Here is a 22,171-nt window from a genome sequence, read left to right on the forward strand (position 1 = left end):
CATTATAGTGACTTTTGAAATGCATGCATTTTATTGTGTGTGTGTGTGTGTGTTTTAGGAGCAGTTACCTCTGTATTAACACTGGAGCAGTTACTTCTGTATCACCACTGGAGCAGTTATTTCTGTATCAACACTGGAGCTGTTACTTCTGTATTAACACTGGAGCAGTGACTTCTGTATCAACACTGCAGCAGTTACTTCTGTATCAAACCTGGAGCAGTTACTTCTGTGTCAGCACAGGAGCAGTTACTTCTGTATCAACACTGGAGCAGTTACTTCTGTATCAAACCTGGAGCAGTTACTTCTGTGTCAGCACAGGAGCAGTTACTTCTGTATCAGCACAGGAGCAGTTACTTCTGTATCAACACTGGAGCAGTTACTTCTGTATCATTTTGTTTCTTCAGTTACATCTCTATCAAGTGTGGTGTGCTAAGGCATCATTATTGGAGGGGCGTACATTACAAGCAAACTCATTTGTACCATTTTTCCCCGCCTGTGAGAACAATTACTAAAGACAACTCTGATTATTGCTAAGCTGTACCAAATGTCTGGTATTGAAACAAAGGCTGTGTAGCTTTGCGCGGCAGCAGCTTCAAAATGCAGAAAACTGTCCGCCTGTAGCTCCGAGCATTCTAAAAGAAACACCTGTTTTACTGGAGAAGAAAATGAATAAAAGAAGATTTTGGTGCAGATTGTCCACAAATTAATCATCAGGATAAACAAACTGCGCAAATGTCATAATTAAAAGAGATTAATCAACAACAACAAAAATGTCTGGCACAGACAATAAATGGAGATTATTTCCATTATAAATGAATGGGGACAATTTAAGGGTGGCACAAGAGTGTTCATCTCATCGAACAGCAGAGTTCAAATACGGTTGAAACTCACTTTAGATGATTGTACACTACAATATGTTAAAGAGTATATGGTCAAATTCCTGAGCTCTGTCCCACAGGTTTAGTGCCTGTCTGGAAGTTTCCATACTACACATCCCCACAATGTCACTTTGGGGGCTGTCCCAAAAAAAAAGACAGTGGATGAATAATGATATAAATTCATAAGGCTGTGCTTTAGCCTTATCACAGGTCATTAGAAGCTAATGAGAGTCAAACCACAATCGTGTCGGAGCCACTCTTTCCTGTCCCCGCCCTGCCCCCAGCGAAATGAATATAAACTGCTTGCCTCACTCCTTTTCTGAGGTACAATTTAGAGGAAAAAAAGAGGTGTCTTGGTTTTTGTCAGTTTTTTCTGAACTCTTAATAATAGTTAGCTAGCTAATGCCCCTCAGACATAGGAGGAGACAAGTCTCACCCCCTAACCTTCATGGAGGTTCAGCTGAAGCTGCACGCTCGATTAATGGCGATAATTGAAAATGTACAAGGCGGTTTGGGGGCGGGTGCCAACTGTGACTTGGTTCTCATTCATCTGCTCTGTATTGCTTTTAGATGGAGGGCTTTTCGGTTGCTCCCCTCCCCTTGTGTTCTAGGTGGGCGTACACATTTGATCAGCACCATAAGGCACTCCTATTGGTCGGTGGCAAACGTCTCCATCTTTGTCGTCCTCTGCATTCTTTCACCCTCTCCTGCTGTCTCTCCTCCTCCCCCTCACTCCATCATTCTCTCCTTCAACACTGTTATCATGGCCACTCATCCACTACAGCTTGGTGCCCCCTGAGCTCATCCCTAAGCTCAGGACCCTGGGAATTAACTCATCCCTCTACAACTGGCTACCAGATACCCGGGCTACCTTCATCCAGGAACCTGTACACCAGGTGGAGTCAGAGGAATGCCCTAAAAAATAGACTCCAGTCATAGACGGAGTCATAGACGGTGTTCTCCATCTTATGGCAGACATGGCAAGCGTATTTTGAACCAACATGGTCGCGTTCAGCATCTACTCCCAAGCTATAAGACCTGGTCATGATCACGCCTCAAGAAACAGTAATATGGGACTGAGACCTACGTGTCAAGGTAGGGATTATATATGGAAGTGATTCTATTATTCTCCTTTTTTAAAGAAATCCAGTATTTTCCTTTTTATGGTTCGACAGACAGGAAAGATTTCTGTAAAGAAAAAGCTGTGGGCCGGATTTGAACCCATATGCTGCAGTGGTAATAAACTTCAACTGAACAGGGAGTTAAAATAACACTCAGTGCAGTCAAATAACCAAAGTGTTGTTCTTAATTACCAAAACAACATGTATCATTTTCATATTTGCTTACATGCTCTTTTTATTATGTATTTTACATGAATGCATTGATTGATTGATATGCTGCTTACAGCTCCATAAAGCAAAATTACAATATTACATGATTTAAAATAAAATTAAATCTTATACATAACTTGCCAACCAGCAAAATATGACTTGTAAGTGGCCTGCATAATTCTGGGATTTCTCAAAGAACTGAACAAATTCAACAACTAAGCCTGCAGTACATGAAGTAGGTAGCCCTTGACTACAGAGTACTGAATTGTGGGTGTTAACCCAGCATGTGAAAAGGTTGTTAACCAGCTGTTGTGAATTGGACCAGGACTTAATCAAACCACATCAGGGAAAGTGTCCATGGTGCGGGTTTGACTATGTCATTGGACTCCAGCCCAAGTTTTTGTCATTGACAAATACAGACACGAGTCCTCAATCAATTCATTTCACTCGAAAGGAAAGGCATCATGGGAAACATGCAAATAACCCTATTCTTTACAGTGTTAACCTCCCCCCCCCCCCCAAATGTGTTCATTTCTTTTTGAAGAGTTGGCAAAATATCACTATTAACGAACAATATGACCATTTAGTACAATATATATTTTTTTTTAAGTTGGGACACTGTACAAATTGTGAGTAAAAAAAGAATGGAATAATTTACAAATCTCATGAATTTATATTTAATTCACAATAGAATATAGATAACATATCATTTTGTAATGTCATGCCAAACATTGGCTCATTTTGGATTTCATGAGAGCTACACATTCCAAAAAAGTTGGGACAGGTAGCAATAAGAGGCCGGAAAAGTTAAATGTACAGATAAGGAACAGCTGGAGGACCAATTTGCAACTTATTATGTCAATTGGCAACATGATTGGGTATAAAAAGAGCCTCTCAGAGTGGCAGTGTCTCTCAGAAGTCAAGATGGGCAGAGGAACACCAATTCCCCCAATGCTGCGGCGAAAAATAGTGGAGCAATATCAGAAAGGAGTTTCTCAGAGAAAAATTGCAAAGAGTTTGAAGTTATCATCATCTACAGTGCATAATATCATCCAAAGATTCAGAGAATCTGGAACAATCTCTGTGCGTAAGGGTCAAGGACGGAAAACCATACTGGATGCCCGTGATCTTCGGGCCCTCAGACGGCCCTGCATCACATACAGGAATGATACTGTAATGGAAATCACAACATGGTCTCAGGAATACTTCCAGAAAACATTGTCGGTGAAAACATTCCACCGTGCCATTCGCCTCAGAAGCGCAGGCGCTGATAACAACCCAAGTTGTTATCAGCGCTCAGTTCAGAAGGCTGCATCTCTGATGGTATGGGGTTGCATGAGTGTGTGTGGCATGGGCAGCCATTCACATCTGGAAAGGCACCATCAATGCTGACAGTTATATCCAAGTTCTAGAACAACATATGCTCCCATCCAGGTGTCATCTCTTTCAGGGAAGACCATGCATTTTCCAACATGACAATGCCAGACCACATACTGCATCAATTACAATGTCATAGCTGCATAGAAGAAGGATCCGGGTACTGAAATGGCCAGCATGCAGTCCAGATCTTTCACCCATAGAAAACATTTGGTGCATCATAAAGAGGAAGGTGCGACAAAGAAGACCTAAGACAGTTGAGCAACTAGAAGCCTGTATTAGACAAGAATGGGACAACATTCCTATTCATAAACTTGAGCAACTTGTCTCCTCAGTCCCCAGACTTTGCAGTCTGTTATAAATAGAAGAGGGGATGCCACACAGGGCCTTGTCCCAACTTTTTTGCGATTTTTCCCTTAAAGTGATACATTTTCTCAGTTCAAACATTTGATTTGTCATCTATGTTGTATTCTGAATAAAATATTGAAATTTGAAACTTCCACATCATTGCATTCTGTTTTTATTCACAATTGTACAGTGTCCCAACTTTTTTGGAATCGGGTTTGTATAAGAGCTTATGCTTCTGGTGTTGGAAAGTATAATTTGAAAAGTATAAATTCACAACTTTTTAGTGGTTCTCATTTACACACTTGAAATGTGTTAAATTGAACCCAGACAGTTTTCAATTCACTGATCAAATTTTGCCATACATCAACTGGGTACCACTTACTCCCTGTATATTGCCTAGACGTTGTCATTCATCATTGCTACTCGTAACTTATTTTGTTCTAATATACATCTTCTGGTACTATTTTTCGATCTGATTTATTCATTCATTATTTATTTTCCTGTCTGTTTCTTTTACATCTGAAATCTGCATTGCTGGAAAAGTATGGACGCATTTAACGCTTAGTCTCACAACAGTTGTTCACAAACAAGCCATATATTGAGTTATATTGTTCTTGGCCTCTCCATCCTGATCTTCCATCTCTAAATGTCAGTAGAACATGCAGATGTTATTGGATTTCAACCACATATAGGTTGGAAATACAGTAGATAATGTACAGCATACCACTTGTAAACATTTCTACACGGCATCAGGAGCAATTAACTAGGCATAGTATGTAGGCCAGTAGCCCTTCATCAGTCAGGCTATGTCTAGGAATAACTTAATCAAACAGCAGTGTGTGTGTGTGTGTGTGTGTGTGTGCGTGTGTGTTTGTTACTGTGGATCTGTGTTTCCAGATTTCTATTAAATACGATCTTTAATTATTTACAATATGAGCGAAAAAAGGTTAGCTTCTGAAACCCATTAAATAAATGTTTACCCGAACATAGAATGTTGTCATTAAAAATAACAATGTAAGTAGGCTGGTAGTTGGTTAGCTCATCTTCCTAGACTGCTAATTGGCCACACTATTCTCCTCTGGAGTATTACATAATACTCCATGCTATTCTTTTCTGGTTTGAGATACAAGTTTTAGCTGTAGATTATTATAATTTTTCACCCCAATCTATTCTTCGTTCACAAATACTACAGGACACGTCAACAGCGTTACTTGGGTAGTGACTCACCTGTCTCTGAGAGGAGCTTGATGGACTCCAGCACGCGTTCAGTGTAAACACCAGGCTCATAATTCTCCATCTCTGCGTTGATGATGTGAACGACGCGGGCCGCCCGACCCCTGATGGCGCCTGCCGTGCGGTCCAGGGTGTCTACGTCGCCCTCCTGAAGGGCGATCACACACTTGTTGACGTCCTCCAGTATGTGATTCTCTGTGGGAAATGAGAGGAGAGATGTTGCAACGCAAACTCCAAATAGTCCCTCCCTGGTTCACTCTGCTCTTTCAAATGAGTAAAGTCAGCAATTCTTTAAAGGTGTAATCTGGAGTATCTTTCTACCTTTTTGGACCAATGAATTAATTACATTTCAATGTTGATTTTGAAAGTGTTACATATTAATATCTGAGGAACTTAGTTTAACTGTTGTCCTCCAAAAGAACCCAAATGTAAGCTTGGTTAACCTGAAAACATGTTTGAAACTATGATTTTTCTATAAATCCAAAACATTATGCATATCAGGATACAAATCCACAGACCCGGTGCCACGAAGGGGCAAGAGGGGGCTTAGTCACTCAGTTGACATTTCTGCACCCCCGGTTTAAGTTTTAAATACCATATAGAAACACAGCCAAAAGAAGAGTAGCCCCCTCGTCATTTTTAACTGCCCCCTCAGTCACTTCGTCCTGGCGCCAGGCCTGAATCCATTTTAAAAAAGCAACAAGATAATAGTTGTATGAAGACATCGGTTTCATGATAAAGCTTATTAGTAACTTAAGGGTCAACAATAAAATAAGAGTAATCACAGCTATTATAAAGCACCAAGTGACACCCTTTTCCCTCTATAGTGCATTACTTTCGACCAAGGCCCATTGGGTACCAATCCAACGGGATGAAACCAAGCTAGTTTCAGGAAACTCTTTTAATAGCCACTTACTCTGGGGGTGAGCAATCATTTTGGTTACGGAACTTATTTAGTTCCACATCTGCACTTGGCCGTTTTTCTATGGGCTTGCAATGCTTAAAATGTAAAATCACTGTAAAATCCGAACATTGTCGTTTACATTTCTTGTATTCTTCAACATATAGGCCTCTAATGACTAATCACTTAATTATCACGGTCATCTTCCATATATTGCCTGAAGGTCTAAGCCTGAACTATGAAATTACACTAGGCTTATATACTATACTATATAATATATTAAAATATTATACAATTACTGAAAGTACAGTAAAAACACACAAGAACATGGCAATTCAGAAATATTTCAAATAAATCATGTTTAGATGAAGTTTGTTTCAAATGTGCAATGCCTATTTATGGGAGAGATTTGTGAGGTAAGTCGACGTCCTGGACCGAATTCCAGTTTCACAAAGTCTGTGAAAGTCACAACCGACTAGTGAAGACACAATTTTATTCCTTAGACCTTTGTAATATCTAACTTGCATCCAGCACAAACGGCAGGGGTTCTACAAATACTTTATGATGTTTGTCTTCCCTGGATTCTCGCATTTCTTGAAAAACACCACATTTCGCAGGCCTCATGCTATTTTATACATGATGGGCCTACACTGGCAGATTCAGGAGAACCTGATGGCCAAGCTGAAAATAGAAATGATGTAGCGTGTACACACACGGAGGTATTAGATAGAATGTGAAGATTTCCGACGCTGTCTCGTAGCATGTCATCTCATGTTACCACAGTATCTAAATGGAAGCATGCTGTCAGTGGGGGAGGGGGTATGGTCAAATCCATGACACCATACATGTGCACTGGTGGCAGCGCCATAGACTGCTTGGTCCACCCTAGGCCACAACATTCTACATTTTGTAATATTCCCCCTTCCATACCTGAGACGGACAAGAAGTCATCCACGGAAGTGATGTCGTCGACGGCCTCGGTGAGGATGCGCACCTGCTTCTCCCATTGGTCCTTGAACACGTCCATGTTGTCTTGGGCAACCTTGCTCTGGGGCCGGGCGGCCAGGGTGAGGGCTGCGTTGATCACCTGAGGGATGACGACAAGGTTCGGTAAAAGCGTTAGCACGCGTTGGCCTGGCTGAGACCAAGGGCACACTGTCTGGCCCGAGGACACACCCGCAGGCTGGCTCCGCGGAGATGATGTGCCTGGCCGCCGCTCGCGCGTCAATTAGCCCTTTCACCTTGGCCACGCTCACGGGAGAGGAGCTGCCAGTCACCAATCACCGTGTGAGTCGTGGCACAGCAGCGTGTACAGTAGGCTCCGCTGACAGCCGTTCACAACCTGCTCAGTGTGTCAGTGCCATCCCGCTAACGCACCGGCTCGGCTGACAGCTCGGGTTCGTGTGCACACGCCGTACCACCTAGGTCAAGGGGGATCTCCAAAATCCACGTAATGAGAGTGCAACGTTTTATTTTGCCTTCATCGAGATGAAGCTCCACAGGAATGGTCGCTTGCAGACACGGACACAAAATCATGAAGTAATGTACTGGAACTCCAGCGCAACCCCAAGGTGAAGATAACTAAGGTAAGGACTCTGATTATGTGATTATCTGATGGAAGACTATCATGTGTGTTATTGGTGGGCTGGATAAGAATTATGTAGCAACTCCATTGTTGCATCCCAAATGGCATCATCTTTTTATTTAATTTTTTACTATTTAACAGTGACCTACTTTTGACTAGGAGTTTGAGGTAATAGTAGGGAATAGCATGCCCTTTGGGATACAAAAAGACTTGAGAACCCAATTACCTGGCATAAAAGGAATGGATCTCCTAGTTAACTAGGCACAGTTAGCTAGGGGCCAAGGCCAAGATGCTATATATTTCTCAAATACTCTAATGCATTAGAGAGAAATAAGTTCTTAGCCTTGGCACACCACAGGAAGCAAGTATATCACATGGCCAAAAACAGACACATTGGGTCTTTGGTGTGACACTGACTGGGTTTGAAATTTAACCATTCAAATTCAGAATGGACACTTTAACCACATGCCAACTTTGTTGGTGGTAAAGGCAGAGCATTAGAGGGTGGCAAATTGACTGTACCATGGGTGCTGTAGGCTTAGTCACACTCCAGTCCCTTTTCAGCCTGTTGTTTTCCTGAAGAACAAGCATAACCTAGAATAATATGTAGATTTTTTTTTCCAGTTGTGCTAAACAATGATAATTCTTTGATTACTATGAATTATATTATTAATGCTAATTAAATCGGATTTATTGCTATTGTTTTTGAAGTGCTTGTCCCTGATTGTTCTTTATGCAGGTTGTGGGTGACAGAAAATGTTAAGGTTTGGATTTCCAAGCTGGCTGGATTCCAATAGGAATTACACTTCACTTTACAAGCTTGCGTAATGTGACTTGCAAGTCTGACCTGACCGGTAAATAAGGAGCATCCTAACAACTTTGTTAAGGTAAAAATAAGCCATTAAATGAAGGCCTTATGAAATGTAATAGTAATGCTATGTAATTATACTATTCACCCAGACACTTCTTAAAAGCTGCATGCCTTTAACAGGACATTATTAAATCTATGTCTGTCACTAACAGTGAGGGGTGGTAGCTACACAATTCACTTGAAAAGGCACCGAAATTACACTTAACTCCATACAGCAGGGCTCTTCAACTACAGTGCTGTAGGGCAGAAAGATTTCTGGCCTTTGATTGGTAGTTAATTCTACTCATCTGGTGCCTTAGGTCTCAATCAGTCCCTGATTAGAAGGAGAGGATAAAAAAACAAAAGAGTTTCGGCACTCCCGCCGGGACCAAAGTTGAGAGCCCTGCCATACATTATTACAAGTACACCCGGACTTAATATACATTTATAACATTAACCATTTCTTTTCAAATATTTCTGACATTACGTTTAGTAGTTGTACGATTTCACCACGTGTAGCCTACTGTACCAGAGTGGAGCTTTGGAATATTCATTCCCAGCGCAAGATACGTTTTACGCTAACATCTCCTGAAGCGCTTCTGGGGTATTTACGTGGTTCTGTTAAAATACTTGTTGGTTTTCAATGTTACTTTGAGTTTAAACAGCAATTGCTAGTAGTAAAATTATTAACAGAATATAGAAATTGCTAACAGACGCCAAGTAAACTCCTTCCTGGGACAGTTGAAAATGATGGATTTTTCGGCTTTCACTTACATTGCAAGATCTTTTCGAATTTCAGCAGAAACATACCAAATTATTTTATTGAGGAAATATTACAGTGTTGGCATTAGTTTAGTATTTTATGGTGACATATTGTATGTACATTACAGTTGTGCTCATAAGTTTGCATACCCTGGAAGAAATTGTGAAATTTCACATTGTAATTTGGAGTGACAAGACCAAAATTGTGCTTTATGGTCACAACCATAAGCGCTATGTTTGGAGAGGGGTCAACAAGGCCTATAGTCAAAAGAATACCATCCCCACTGTGAAGCCTGGTGATGGCTCACTGATGTTTTAGGGGCGTGTGAGCTCTAAAGGCATGGGGAATATTGAATATTGAAAATTGATGGCAAGATAAGTGCAGCATGTTATCAGAAACTATTGGCAGACAATTTGCACTCTTCTGCATGAAAGCTGCACATGGGACGCTCTTGTACATTCCAGCACGACAATGACCCTAAGAACAAGGTCAAGTGGTTACAGCAGAAAAAAGTGAAGGTTCTGGAGTGGCCACAACAGTCTCCTGACCTTAATATCATCGAGTTACTCTGGGGAGATCTCAAACTTGCGGTTCATGCAAGACGACCAAAGACTTTGCATGACCTGGAGGCATTTTGCCAAGATGAATGGGCAGCTAAACCACCTACAATAATCTGGGGCCTCATAGACAACCATTACAAAAGACTGCATGCTGTCATTGATGCTAAAGGGGGCAATACACAGTATTAAGAACTAAGGGTATGCAGACTTTTGAACATGGGTCAGTAAATTTTTTTCTTTGTTGCCAAGTTTTGTTTTATTATTGTGCCATTCTGTTATAACCTACAGTTGAATATGAATCCCATAATAAATAAAGGCAATGTGTTTTGCCTGCTCACTCATGTTTTCTTAAAAAACGATACATATGTAACCAATTATCCAAGGGTATGCAAACTGTAGTCTTCTAAAATATTTTTTATTGACTGTTCTATTTCTTATTGAACACTATTTCTAATGGCATCTAAATGCCTTCTACGTAGCTGAAGAGGTCCTCTCAGATGTATGAGGGTCCATAGGGTTCATCTGCACAAATAGAAGGTTTAGATTGAATAAGTTGAGGACATTTTTGGGTAAATTTGCTATGTTTTTCCCTGTATTTATGATTATCAATGAGAAAATGTATTACACGTGATAAAAGTGAATAATTACCTGTAATATATCGCAAAACATTATTGTATCTTGACCTAAGTATTGGGATAATACTGTATCGTGAGTTCCAGGGCAATTCCCACACCTAGTTAAAATATACACATTGTTAAGCCTATAAAACTACTTTTTAAGCAGAATAAATAAGCAACTTACAAATACAATGTACATCGAATTTGACTTGAGCTCACTGGGTGGAATTTGGGATAAATGATCATTTAAACAAAGAAAGTTCCAGCCCTGCGTGTGTCCATTACAATTTGTTTGTTCCAATACTGAATGCATACTGGCTGAAAGCCATGGTTTAAGAGACTATACACCACAGCCAATTCACCATGACTAAGGACCAATCAAGGCACACTGTGTTGTATAATGCCCAACAACAACACTTACTGTAGACCATTAACCACACCACTCTTGCCTAAATGCTTTTTTAAACCACATGATCGTCGAATACTGATTGGCTTAGAAGGTCGTTGTAAAACATATTTAGTTAAGGAATGAGAACATTTGAATTCAATCAACAAAATAATGATTAAAAATGTGTTAATTATATTGGAATATATGAATACCTTTAGCATTGTTTGATGGCAACTAAGTGGGATCAATATATTTCTAATGTAATGAACATTACAGAGGTGTTTAACTCTTATATATCCAGTGTTGTACTCTTATTTATTTATCAATGAGTGATACAGGAATATGCAGGGTGCAGTTTCAGTAACTAAACAACAAGATGCCACACTCCCAATCGATGGCTGAGCATGTCCAGTTTCCACTCCTCCCCAGAACTTTTATTATTTAAGGTCACTGATTATTTAAAAACTCCCCCAAACTGGTTTTCTAGGTCTTAATTGGAGAAGGATTGAAAGGGAATAAGACCAACATACACTTGTCCCATTGTGGATTCAGTTCAACACCCCTAAACTAAATCCATCAGAAGAACTTGATTCTGCCCAACCACATTCTCAAAGTGATTTTCCTTTAAAATAAATGTATTTCCCCTTATGTTGTTCCATATTCATCTAGACCATTTGTTTGTCCATTACCTTGTTACAGACCAAGGTTTATAACTATAAAAACAGTACCTCAAGTAAGTTGAGAGAGCTTACAGCCATGGAGCAATTTTCGCCTATATTTGCTATACTCAGATAATAAGGTATAGAGAGAACAATGAATAATAAACTACAAAACTTTCTTGTGTGCACAAAAAGCTTGGAAGCTGTGCAATACAGTGGACTGCTTCATGTTTGCATTAGACTCATTGAATAGGCATAGCACAGGCTCAAATAAATCAAACAAATCCACTTTTAAAGGTCAACTTGGTCAAAAAGATTTGGTTTAAATTGTATAACTGATACACTATCATAACGCATTATTTCATTTTTAAAAGTAAAAATTAATTGAAAAATATTATTTTCACCTACAAAAGTGTAGTTGCTTATTTATGTCTTCATATGGTATCTTTTAAAAATAAATGTGATTTTTCACCAGTTCTGTCCAGATAGCATTAACATCAGCTTTGGAAATCAGTTTCTTCACAGTAGTAGCTAGGCTATTGTTAGCTATGACCAAAAACTCCCAGTGTCAACAATACAACTGGTCTTTTCTACCATTAGCAAAACCAATTGGAATAGAATGTCAGGGGGAAACGATGTCTTGGGATGAATGCAGAAAAACGAGAGAGGACACATAGAAAAAGCCATAGACCTTTCTAGCAAGTACTGCAAGAGTAAGGTATGTGTTCGGAATTTGAACATGAGAACCAAAGTATGACATTGTGTTGCTATTAACACTCTATTTTCTGTTCTTATTTTCTATATTTTTACTATGAAAATGTTCTATATTTTTATAATACAGAAGTAAGGGGGGTGGACTTTGAGTAGATCCATGTGTGAGGTCCTGGCTGGGGGCCTCTAGGCATCTCTATGCGCCTAGGGGCCACAGTCAGGGCCTGACTAAAGAGGTGCCTCTTGTCATCTCTGAGCGCCCGTTTTTGATTGTCGCCAATTAGAGGCATCTGTCCTGCATTGCCTTTAATTGTGGACCCTATTTAAGTTGTCCTTTGAGTCCTTTAGTTTGTGGTTCATTGTTTGTGTTAAGTGTTTGCACTGGTTCGGGGGTCTGCCGCCCCTTTCTGTGAAGTTTGACACAAAGAACATTAAAGGATGTGTTTTTGCTCTGCTCCATGTGTCCTGCCTCATCTAACCCATGACAGTATGTTTTTACAATGTAAGGAAATAATTTATAGTTGGAGGGGAGTAGTCCATTGTACAGGCACACAAAAGTAGCTTGTCGCTATAAAATCCTTCGATTACTTGAAGTGCAGTTTGGCTTTATTTCAACTTTCCCATGCACTCAAAGTCCAATAAATTCTAGGAGAGGTATCAACATCACAAACAACCATACAACCAAACACACAAAGTTCTAACACCAATAGCAGTTTACATCATATGACCCTCCTTACACAAATAGCAGTTAACATCATATGACCCTCCTTACACCAATAGCAGTTAACATCATATGACCTTCCTTACACCAATAGCAGTTAACATCAAATGACCCTCCTTACACCAATAGCAGTTAACATCAAATGACCCTCCTTACACCAATAGCAGTTAACATCATATGACCCTCCTTACACCAATAGCAGTTAACATCATATGACCTTCCTTACACCAATAGCAGTTAACATCAAATGACCCTCCTTACACCAATAGCAGTTAACATCACATGACCCTCCTTACACCAATAGCAGTTAACATAATATGACCTTCCTTACACCAATAGCAGTTAACATCACATGACCCTCCTTACACCAATAGCAGTTAACATCACATGACCCTCCTTACACCAATAGCAGTTAACATAATATGACCCTCATTACACCAACTGAAATTTAGCAAAGATTGTCTTAGAAAAGTTCTAATTTCCATTTCCATTTTAATTATTTAGAATGCCTGAAACCAATATATGGAAATATAATATGCACCATTAAAACCTTTTCACAGCCTAACTAAAACACATACTATGTCAGACCAATATAATTATAGTCATAGCCAGAGGCGGGTATTGGTGTTTTCTTCAGGTTAAGGCCATCCCCTAAAGAAATTGTTATTTATAAACAACTTAGCTTTGGCTACATTTATGGGTACTAGCCTTACGGTACTACTGTAAAAAAAAAAAAAAGCATTCTGTAATGTGAAGCCACTGCATTGTTATGCAGTGTTTTGTTCTGATAAATGGACAGGTAAAAATGTATAGTTATTTCAAAGGTAAAAATTGGCAAAAATAAGATCAGGGTGTCCCAAGCTGATCTAGATATTTTATTTGATTATGAACGTGGCTAGCTGAGAAAAGAATGGACTCTGAGGTTGCCCCGGATAGTTACAGTATACAGATTATTCGGGGCCGATGGAATTAGCAAAGGTGATGGTGTTGCTATTTATGCAAAAAGTCACCTTTCAGTACCTCTTTTAAAGTCTACTTCCTGTCCCCAAAGTTGATGTGTAAGAAGCAGGAAAAATGGGCAAGCGTATGGATGTTCCTGGTAAATTTCAGTGCTTTAGCAATTATTTGTATAAACATTCATTTCATAGAAAAAATATATATTTAGATAAAAAAATATATTAAAAAAATTATTCAGATTTTATTTAAAACACTGCCCCCCCCAAAAAATGAAGAATATCATGTTGAAAACCCAAACAGCTTTTGTTTCTATAAAACATTATATTCATGATTAAATGTTGGGTCTAGGTAGGTGTTCTTTGGCCCTGTGTGAGTTTGAGAAACACATTTGCACCCTCAATGATAAGTATCCTCAACACCTAATTCCTTTCAATGCCTCCTTCCTATACTCCTATACTATACCTTTTCTTCCATTAGGCCATGCAGGGTCCCCTGTGAAAATGTTCTGAACCTTAACCTTGGAAATAACATATTGATTACCACCTACTCCTCTGACAGATATCCAGAAGTAGGCCTTTCCAGGAGGCCCAGGTCTCTCTCGCTCTCTCTTATAATCCCACACAGATACAGGCAGTATTGGGAACTCTGCCTTTGCCCATGCAAACTTGCCCACTGGCAAAGTTCCCATTCCACTGATTCACATTTTTACTTACATTTCTACTAGACTCTCTTGCACATAATGGACAATTATTGTGTGGGTTTTTTCGAACCCTGTGATTCTACAAAGTTAGTTTTGGAAAGAGTGCCTTATATTTTAAGTAGAAATTGGGCATCAATATTGCATTTTGAAAAGCCTTTTTATATTAAAGGAAGTGCCCTTTAATAGACCACAAAGAAACCTTTATAAATACTTTTTATAGGTATAAGGGCTTGCTAAAGTGGAGAAATGCAGTGTTTTGATATTTCCCTCCACAAGCCCTGTCTCACTTCTAGGAAGATTTAAATACACTTATTCACCCTTTCCTGATATTTTGTGTTGGAAAAGGGTGTTGCGATAGATACACATGTTTTACAAGGATAAACATTACAAAATACTTTTGGCCTATTCAAAATGTTAAATTAAATTATAATATATTATATTTAAGTATTTTTATTAAAGTATTTTTATTTTGGGTTGTTAACACATTGCACAAAGTCAATGAATGAAAGTGATACTGTTTAACAGAAATATGTTTTTCCAGTAATCTGTATTTACTGGGTTGTTAGTGTTGTGAGAGAGATTTAATTAATACAATAATCTCATTAAGTAGACTTCAAATGCACTCTCTTCTTAAATGCATTTTGTTACATTTAAAAAAAGAAACATATTTGATGTTAACTCAACATTGGAAAACCAACTCACTCTCTTTGGTGTTTTCTTTTGGAACCTCTAATGATCCAAACCTTTATTACCAGTACAGGTTTGACACAGTTTCCCAGGTCAACAAAAACATATTCAGATAGCATTTAAAACCTCTTTCACAAAGATTGTATCTCTACTGAACAGGATCCAGCGCTGTGAGATGAAGTGCTTACCTGGGGGCAGAGGCTGTCGATCTGAGTAGCAGCCATGCGGACTAGCTTCACTCCCTCTTCATTGTTGGAGATGGAGCAGGCCAGGTTAGCAACCTGTAGATAAAAGACAACGAATCAATTACATTTTAAAATAATGTTTTCATTTTATTTGTGTGGATTTAGGGGAGACAGTAGCAATTAAGAGCCTTAAACAACAACAGCTTTTTCACCCCATCGCCCCTGGGATTTGAACCAGAGACCTTGTGTTACAATAGGCTTTGATTACTGTACTATCGGTCACTACATATAATATACTTATAACTGCATTTTGTATTTACAAAATATTAGTGCTTTGCAATCTCTGACACATGTATGCACTGAGAGGGTTAGGGAAATCTTTTCCTTTGAAACTCAATTGAGAACAATGAACAGGTATCAGTTTTGGTCATTGGAGGGTAACAAACATGAACAAAGGTCAATTTATGGACAGGTATTTGAAATTCTGCCTAGCACAGGCTTTTATTCATAGCACTTTTTTTGCTTGGTTAAGATGCAAGTGCTGTTGCTATTACTATTAGCCATGCTCTGTTAGCTTTCACCTGAAAGCATATGAGCGCTGACATCATTTCCTCACTAACTCTCCCGTTGGCTGGGCCCTCATAATGTGTGCAGATAGGGATTCCTGAAGGAGGCTGTCTCCGTCACAGCCTTAACTCATGTCTGTTGCTATCTGTCGTGGCTGCAGAGGATTTAATGCTTGGCTTGGAAAGGTAATGTCGGGGCAAAAATATATATATACCAAGGTTTAGACTTGCTCAACTGTTAGATTGGTATTTGTTATTCCCTTGCATCGAGACCCGGGGAGGGCCCCCGCCCTCACCTTCTCCTAGCCTCTCCTGCACCACCCTTCCCTCCTTCTGCTCTCCCTTTTACTCTCTGCTTTGTCACCCCCTGCCCCCCGACCCCCCCCCCACCCCCAAAAAAAATGATTTGAATTATTCAGACCGCACAGGGACTATAATGTGAATTTTCCACTGGACTATCTCAAGGGCATATTCTGCTGAGAAAGCTGGAGAAAGAAAGGAAAAGATTGGGGAACAGAAAGAACACCTGTGTAGCACCTTGTTCAATTGCGCTGGCACCAGAGTTAATATGGCGTCACGGTAAGAGACGGTGCTAAATTAATCCAATGGCAGTATTACAAAACACAATTACCCAGAATTGTCTGAAAGGCACACAGAGAAGTTAGCGCTAAATGGCCAAAGAGTGGCGGACATATTGCACGAGTTTCATACAATGGACCCCATCCAACAGTCGGAACCAAACGCTTTATCCTAAATGGGCCACTCAAAGTAAATACTGACATAACCAGAGCGATTTGAGATTCATTAACGATGAAACTGGATGGACCTAAATCATTAGCACAGCTTGTTGATGCAAAAAAACGCTTCATTGCACAATTACGATGCCAGGTGCACTTTCTGGTGACACGTCTCATAAGTGTAATGTAGGCCTGCCTTTATGGACAGAGGTTATCCCTCCATCTACTAAGCAAAGGTAATCTCTTTTCTACCTTCACTTCACAATGGATGCTAAAAGTAATCTAGTTTTCTAGGTACTTGCTGGTCAGAGGTACCGGTCTCTCTAACCTGTCAGAGTGTGCCTCTCTGTCTCTCCAACTGCCTCGTTCTTAACTCACTACCTCTTTTGTAACTCACTGCCTCTCTCTCTCGCACTGTCTTCATCTCTCTTCTGTCTCTCTCTCCCTCTATAGGCACATGACGAACATCACACTCCACACCGCAGCGTTTATTCTCAACGTTTCCCAAATTCAGTGTAATCTAATGGCGCCCCGAAAGGAATTAGGTTGGCCACACTATAACAATACATTGAAATTGAACTAAACAGACAGATGCCTGTTGGCGCCTGCCAGTGCCAAGGCGTATCAACGCTTATTTTGCTCATACGTCATTTATGGAGGAAAACTGAGGTAAATCAAATTTGTGTTAGAAGATTCTTGCTCCTGGCCCTTTACTAGTGACAGCTATGAGTGCCTTAATGGATTGCTCTCCTTTGTGTGTGAGAGAGTGTGTGGAGTCTCCAAATCCGGATCCTTCTATCTCGGTCTCTTTCTGCAGCAGTCGACGCATCTGAGACTTGGAGCTAGACGCCCAAACGCTGGCCCTCTGCCCAGCTGGCCATCCCTCTATCCCTCTCTTTCTCTTTCCCTCTCTCTCTGCGGCCTGAAAACACTACAAGCTGGGCTTGTGCCAGCATGCCATGCCCAGCCAAAATGACTAATTGCAATTATCTAAAGAAGCGCTTACCCTTTGTAGTTTTGCTTTTTTCCTGACGAAGAGTAGAAACAATACAAAACCAAAAAATGAGGAAGACTAGATGTTTGCATCGAAACACAGGCCCCTTGTCAAAGTAAAAATCATGAGTCAAGGGATTCTGAGTTTGGGTGGGTGTTTGTGACGGAGACAAAGGCAACGAGTGAGGAGGAGTGTGTGTGTGTGAGTGTGTGTGAGAAAAAAGAGAGACAGAAAGTGTGTGACTGCATTGACATTCTTTCCTTTAGCTCTCCAACAAAGAACTATTGATTTTGTCCTTTTACTCAGAGTCTGATAATCACTTCAATTCTAATTTGATGAAGGTTCCCCTCCCTGCATTAGTCAATCGAACGTCGTTAGGGTCACTGTGTATCATAAAAGATACATGTCAATGGCACTATTTGACTCGTCAAATAACACTTTGGTGCATAGCTAAGCTTGGTTACTACTGCACTTCGTAATTGAACATGAATATAAATGGCAATTACACTTCCAGTCATATTTCCAGTCATGTTGCAGTGATGCGGCAGGTAGCTTATACAGTTACAGCATCTGACTGTGGACCCCGAGGATGCTAGAGCAAATCCCTGAGGTGGAAAGGTGAAAGATCTGCCATTTTCTTTTTCCGAGCTAGGCCATTAACCCCAATTGCCACTGTAAATGACAATGTGTTCATTAGTGGCATCAGGGTCACGATGTTGCTAAGAACACTGAAAATGAAAACCGTCTCGGGTCATTGTTTCAAGGTAGTCAATGAGCTGAAGCTAGTCAATGAGCTGAAGCTAGTCCATGAGTTGAAGCTAGTCCCTGAGCTGAAGCTAGTCCATGAGTTGAAGCTAGCCCCTGAGCTGAAGCTAGTCAACAAGATAACCCAGATGTTGCTAAGAACCACTGCAATAACGTATTTCTGAGTGAAATTTTCTTTCAGCCAATAGTCCGACGTCAAAAATATAATGTCAAAATGCTTTATTCTTGTTGAATAAGTGTACTTGGATGAACCAAGTGCAACAGTCAGCAACAGGAGGAAGATCGTGGTTGTATGGTTCGATCCTGCTCAATTGATCATTCTTATTTCAAATGCTTGCACGGGTGTTTGGTCAAATGACTAAGTGCTTAATAACAACTTAGTCTTGTAAACACATATGATCGGTGTGCGTGCATGTGTGTGCATATTTGCAGCCTTTCATTTAACAGCTTGGTCAATGTATGGCTTGCAAATTTAGAGCACGACATGATACGACATGCCAAATGGAAGCTTTCTGGCATACACGATGCGCCTAAGGGCAGAAGATGCTGACCTGAGATCAGTTTGGTCTAGATAATATTTTGGAATACGAGGTCCTTAAGAGGCTCATGGGACCAGGCGCAAACAGGCTGGCAGTGCCCAGTCATCCTACCTGGGATAGACCTCTAATTTCCCCGTCAACCAGCGTAAACCCTCTGCCACCTCTACTCCACTGGGACTCTGGTCCCTGGCCTTGCCAAAAGGGGGTGTGGGGTGGATAAATCACACGCCTCCTCTCCCTCGCTCTTCGGAACAATTCATGGACTTCCAGTCAGCCAAGGTGACGGGCTGAAGTAGGACTACAGGAAAAGGCTTGAAAGTGAGGACAGAAGTAGGGAGAGAGGGTAGGGGTGAGTTATCTCGCCCTAGACGCCAGCACTCTGTTCTGTTACAAAGCTTTCCTGCGGATGTTTCGTTGTTAAAGAGAGACGTTTGAGTGTGGGGGCGGCGGGAGTGACAGGGTTCACAGCCCAGGTGGAGCTTTCATTTGGTGCTGTGGGAAACCACACAGGATCTTTCCGGAAAAATCCATCTCCAGGAAACGTTATGAGAAAATGATCATTAGCTTTAATGAAATATGCGCTGTAGCTATAATACCCGAGGACTAATTACTGCTTGGAGGATCATTATAGCTCAGTTAGTTTGCTTGGCATTACAACATTACACCTCCTATTTGGCCAACAATGACAACTTCAAGAAACAAAAACATTTGTTTGGGGTGCATCCAGTCAAAAAATATTTAAGATAACCCTGTATTCTGACATTTGAAGGATCTACTCCATACGGTTTCATAATTAAGCAATTACTATTAATATTTCATCTTAATTTAATACAAATATTATTCAGACAATGCCATTAAATAGTTGGTAAGACAACCGCTAGCTGGTAGGGTTTTAATGCGAGTGTTGTTCTAAGGGGTTATGTCTTGACAGTGCAGGACCTTAGCCTCGCTCTTCTCTTAGTTTCTTCACTAACAATCCAGCGTCCCGCTACGCTAAAATCACACGACTACCTGCGGGTATTCACACGCACACTCAGACACACAGAAGAGAGCGCATGAGGTCGCGCGCGCAACCCACGAGAGTGACGGCAGCCCTCCGGGAGCCGAATCGACTTCCACCGTACTGCGCCCGAGACCTCGCGTCACCCTCTTCCTCCTCGTCTCTCTTCGATCCTTCCTCTGTGGTGTCAGCTACCCGGCGAACCGGGGTTCCGCGGACATCCCAGCGCCTCGTTATCTGTTTGTAATGAAGCATGACCTCCTGCGACATATTTCACCCTCCGTCTTTCTGTTTCTTTCTCTCACTCCCCTCGTCATCTCCCTTCATTTCTCCATCTTTCTTCTCTGGCTCCCTTCCGTTCCTCCCTACCTTCCGGAGAAAACGCTGGCCCAAATAGCGTCCGACTGTAATACACCAAGGAGCAGGAATTCAGGAGAGCTCTACGTTGCTGTTCCCTAGGTGATGGAAAGGGGGAAGCGCTGGGTGGGGGGGGGGGGCAGGCATGGCTCACATACACATATGTATGGAAAAGCAGAAATACGCACCAGAGCAAATGTACAAAAGCACACACAACCATTAATGTAAAGGCGCGCGCAAGTTTGACTCGTCAGGATGGACACGGAGGCTTTCTTCCAATCGACACAAAAGTAAACACACATTCCACTCTGCCAACTAAGATACTTATTGCCTGGGAAACCTAGGGTTCTGCACACACACACGGACACGCACAGAGTGCCATAATGGAGTCTTCTAAGTGGTAAACAAAAGCTTGCTACAAAAGAATACACCAATTCCTAAACACAGTGCAAACCACTGGGACAATGCCTCGCTAGTCTTTTTACATGTCAGGGAGCGGAGCCAAGGTGCCAAATTATTTATTTAGGTTCAATACAATGTAATCTAATGGAAACGTGTTTTAGGGTGCAGTGTGCCAACTTCTGCGCTAACAAGGTCTTCATGTCCTGCTTAAAAAATCCTCTATCACGTCTGTCACGTTTTTGTTCGTTTGCCTACCCACCTGCCTTAAGACTACAGAGGTATATGTTCTGGAGGCTAAATCTGCTACGACACATCAGTGATTTGAGGTTTCTGTTGTGCATTATCCTGTCATAATAGATAAAATATACGTTCAATAAGTGTAGCTTAGGTGTGTGTCTGTTTGTGTGTGTTTTTGAGTGCATGTAATAAACAATATTAGGAACTGTGAGATTTTAACCCTGAATGCGCATAGCAAACCCCTCATGCATTAAATAATACATTGTATTTATACAGCGCTTCTAAGGGCAAATGTCACGTGTGTGTGTGTGTGTGTGTGTGTGTGTGTGTCCACTCCCCTAGTGAGCCTGTGTGCACCTTTTAACCTCTAACACACAGACTGTGTTAGGTTCCAGCTTAGCTTCCTGTCTGAGGTGCGTTATCCTATTTATTGGGGAGCACAGTCTTCTGTGCTCAGTTCTATGCTGCAGTGTATATAAACAAAACTGCAGTCCATATCAACGCTCCTCTCAGCAGAGAACCGAGCCACACCACAGAAAATAGACCCGAATCCCTGCATGGTTGTCAAGGAGACAATGTCGCGGAAGTCGTTGCGTGGAGCTTTTCAAAAGGCTTTTCCTTGAGCTTCGAAATTCAAGTAGCCTCTTAAAGAATCAGACACTACTGCAAATTATACCTGTGAGGATTAATAGGAAACAGAGTATTCATGTTTTTGTGAAGAAGAAAACTGAAAATACATATTACCCAGGTGAAATGAATATATTTACATTTATTTAAAGTAGTACATTAATACATGGAATGTGAAGTATTTGTCAAGGTTGTAAGTATTTATTTTCAGACCAGTATATTAAACATTATATAAACTGGGACAGTACAAGCAAAGTACAGCAAAAAAAAGCTAAATCATTGTAAAAAAAGTATTTATTCAACTTGAATGATAATACAACCAATCAAGTAAAATGTTTTACCCTAAATGCATTTCGAAGTGCCTCATTTTAATCACTTTCTATATTTTAGTGTTATCTTTCCACTTGGGTAGACCTTGTGTAACCTTGTTTTCTCCTTTGACAAGTATTGAACAATAAAAGCACTATTCAACCCACCCACACTGGAATCGATATGC

At 40.6% G+C, this 22,171-nt stretch overlaps 1 protein-coding gene across 3 annotated transcripts in view; it reads right to left on the reverse strand.

Annotated features, from left to right (window-relative positions):
• The window catches only part of ctnna2 (catenin (cadherin-associated protein), alpha 2), a 524,553-nt gene that overhangs the window by 38,099 nt on the left and 464,283 nt on the right, over positions 1-22,171 (reverse strand). For all 3 annotated transcript variants that reach the window (XM_029118384.2, XM_029118385.2, XM_034291172.1), the window contains 3 exons: positions 15,455-15,547; positions 6,999-7,155; positions 5,162-5,362 (listed from right to left, as the gene is read on the reverse strand). In XM_029118384.2, coding sequence (XP_028974217.1) covers positions 5,162-5,362; positions 6,999-7,155; positions 15,455-15,547 — 451 coding nt within the window. The remainder of the gene's footprint in view (positions 1-5,161; positions 5,363-6,998; positions 7,156-15,454; positions 15,548-22,171) is intronic.

The sequence above is a fragment of the Esox lucius genome, chromosome 25 (assembly GCF_011004845.1).
Source record: "Esox lucius isolate fEsoLuc1 chromosome 25, fEsoLuc1.pri, whole genome shotgun sequence".
In the NCBI taxonomy this organism is placed as follows: Eukaryota; Metazoa; Chordata; class Actinopteri; order Esociformes; family Esocidae; genus Esox; species Esox lucius.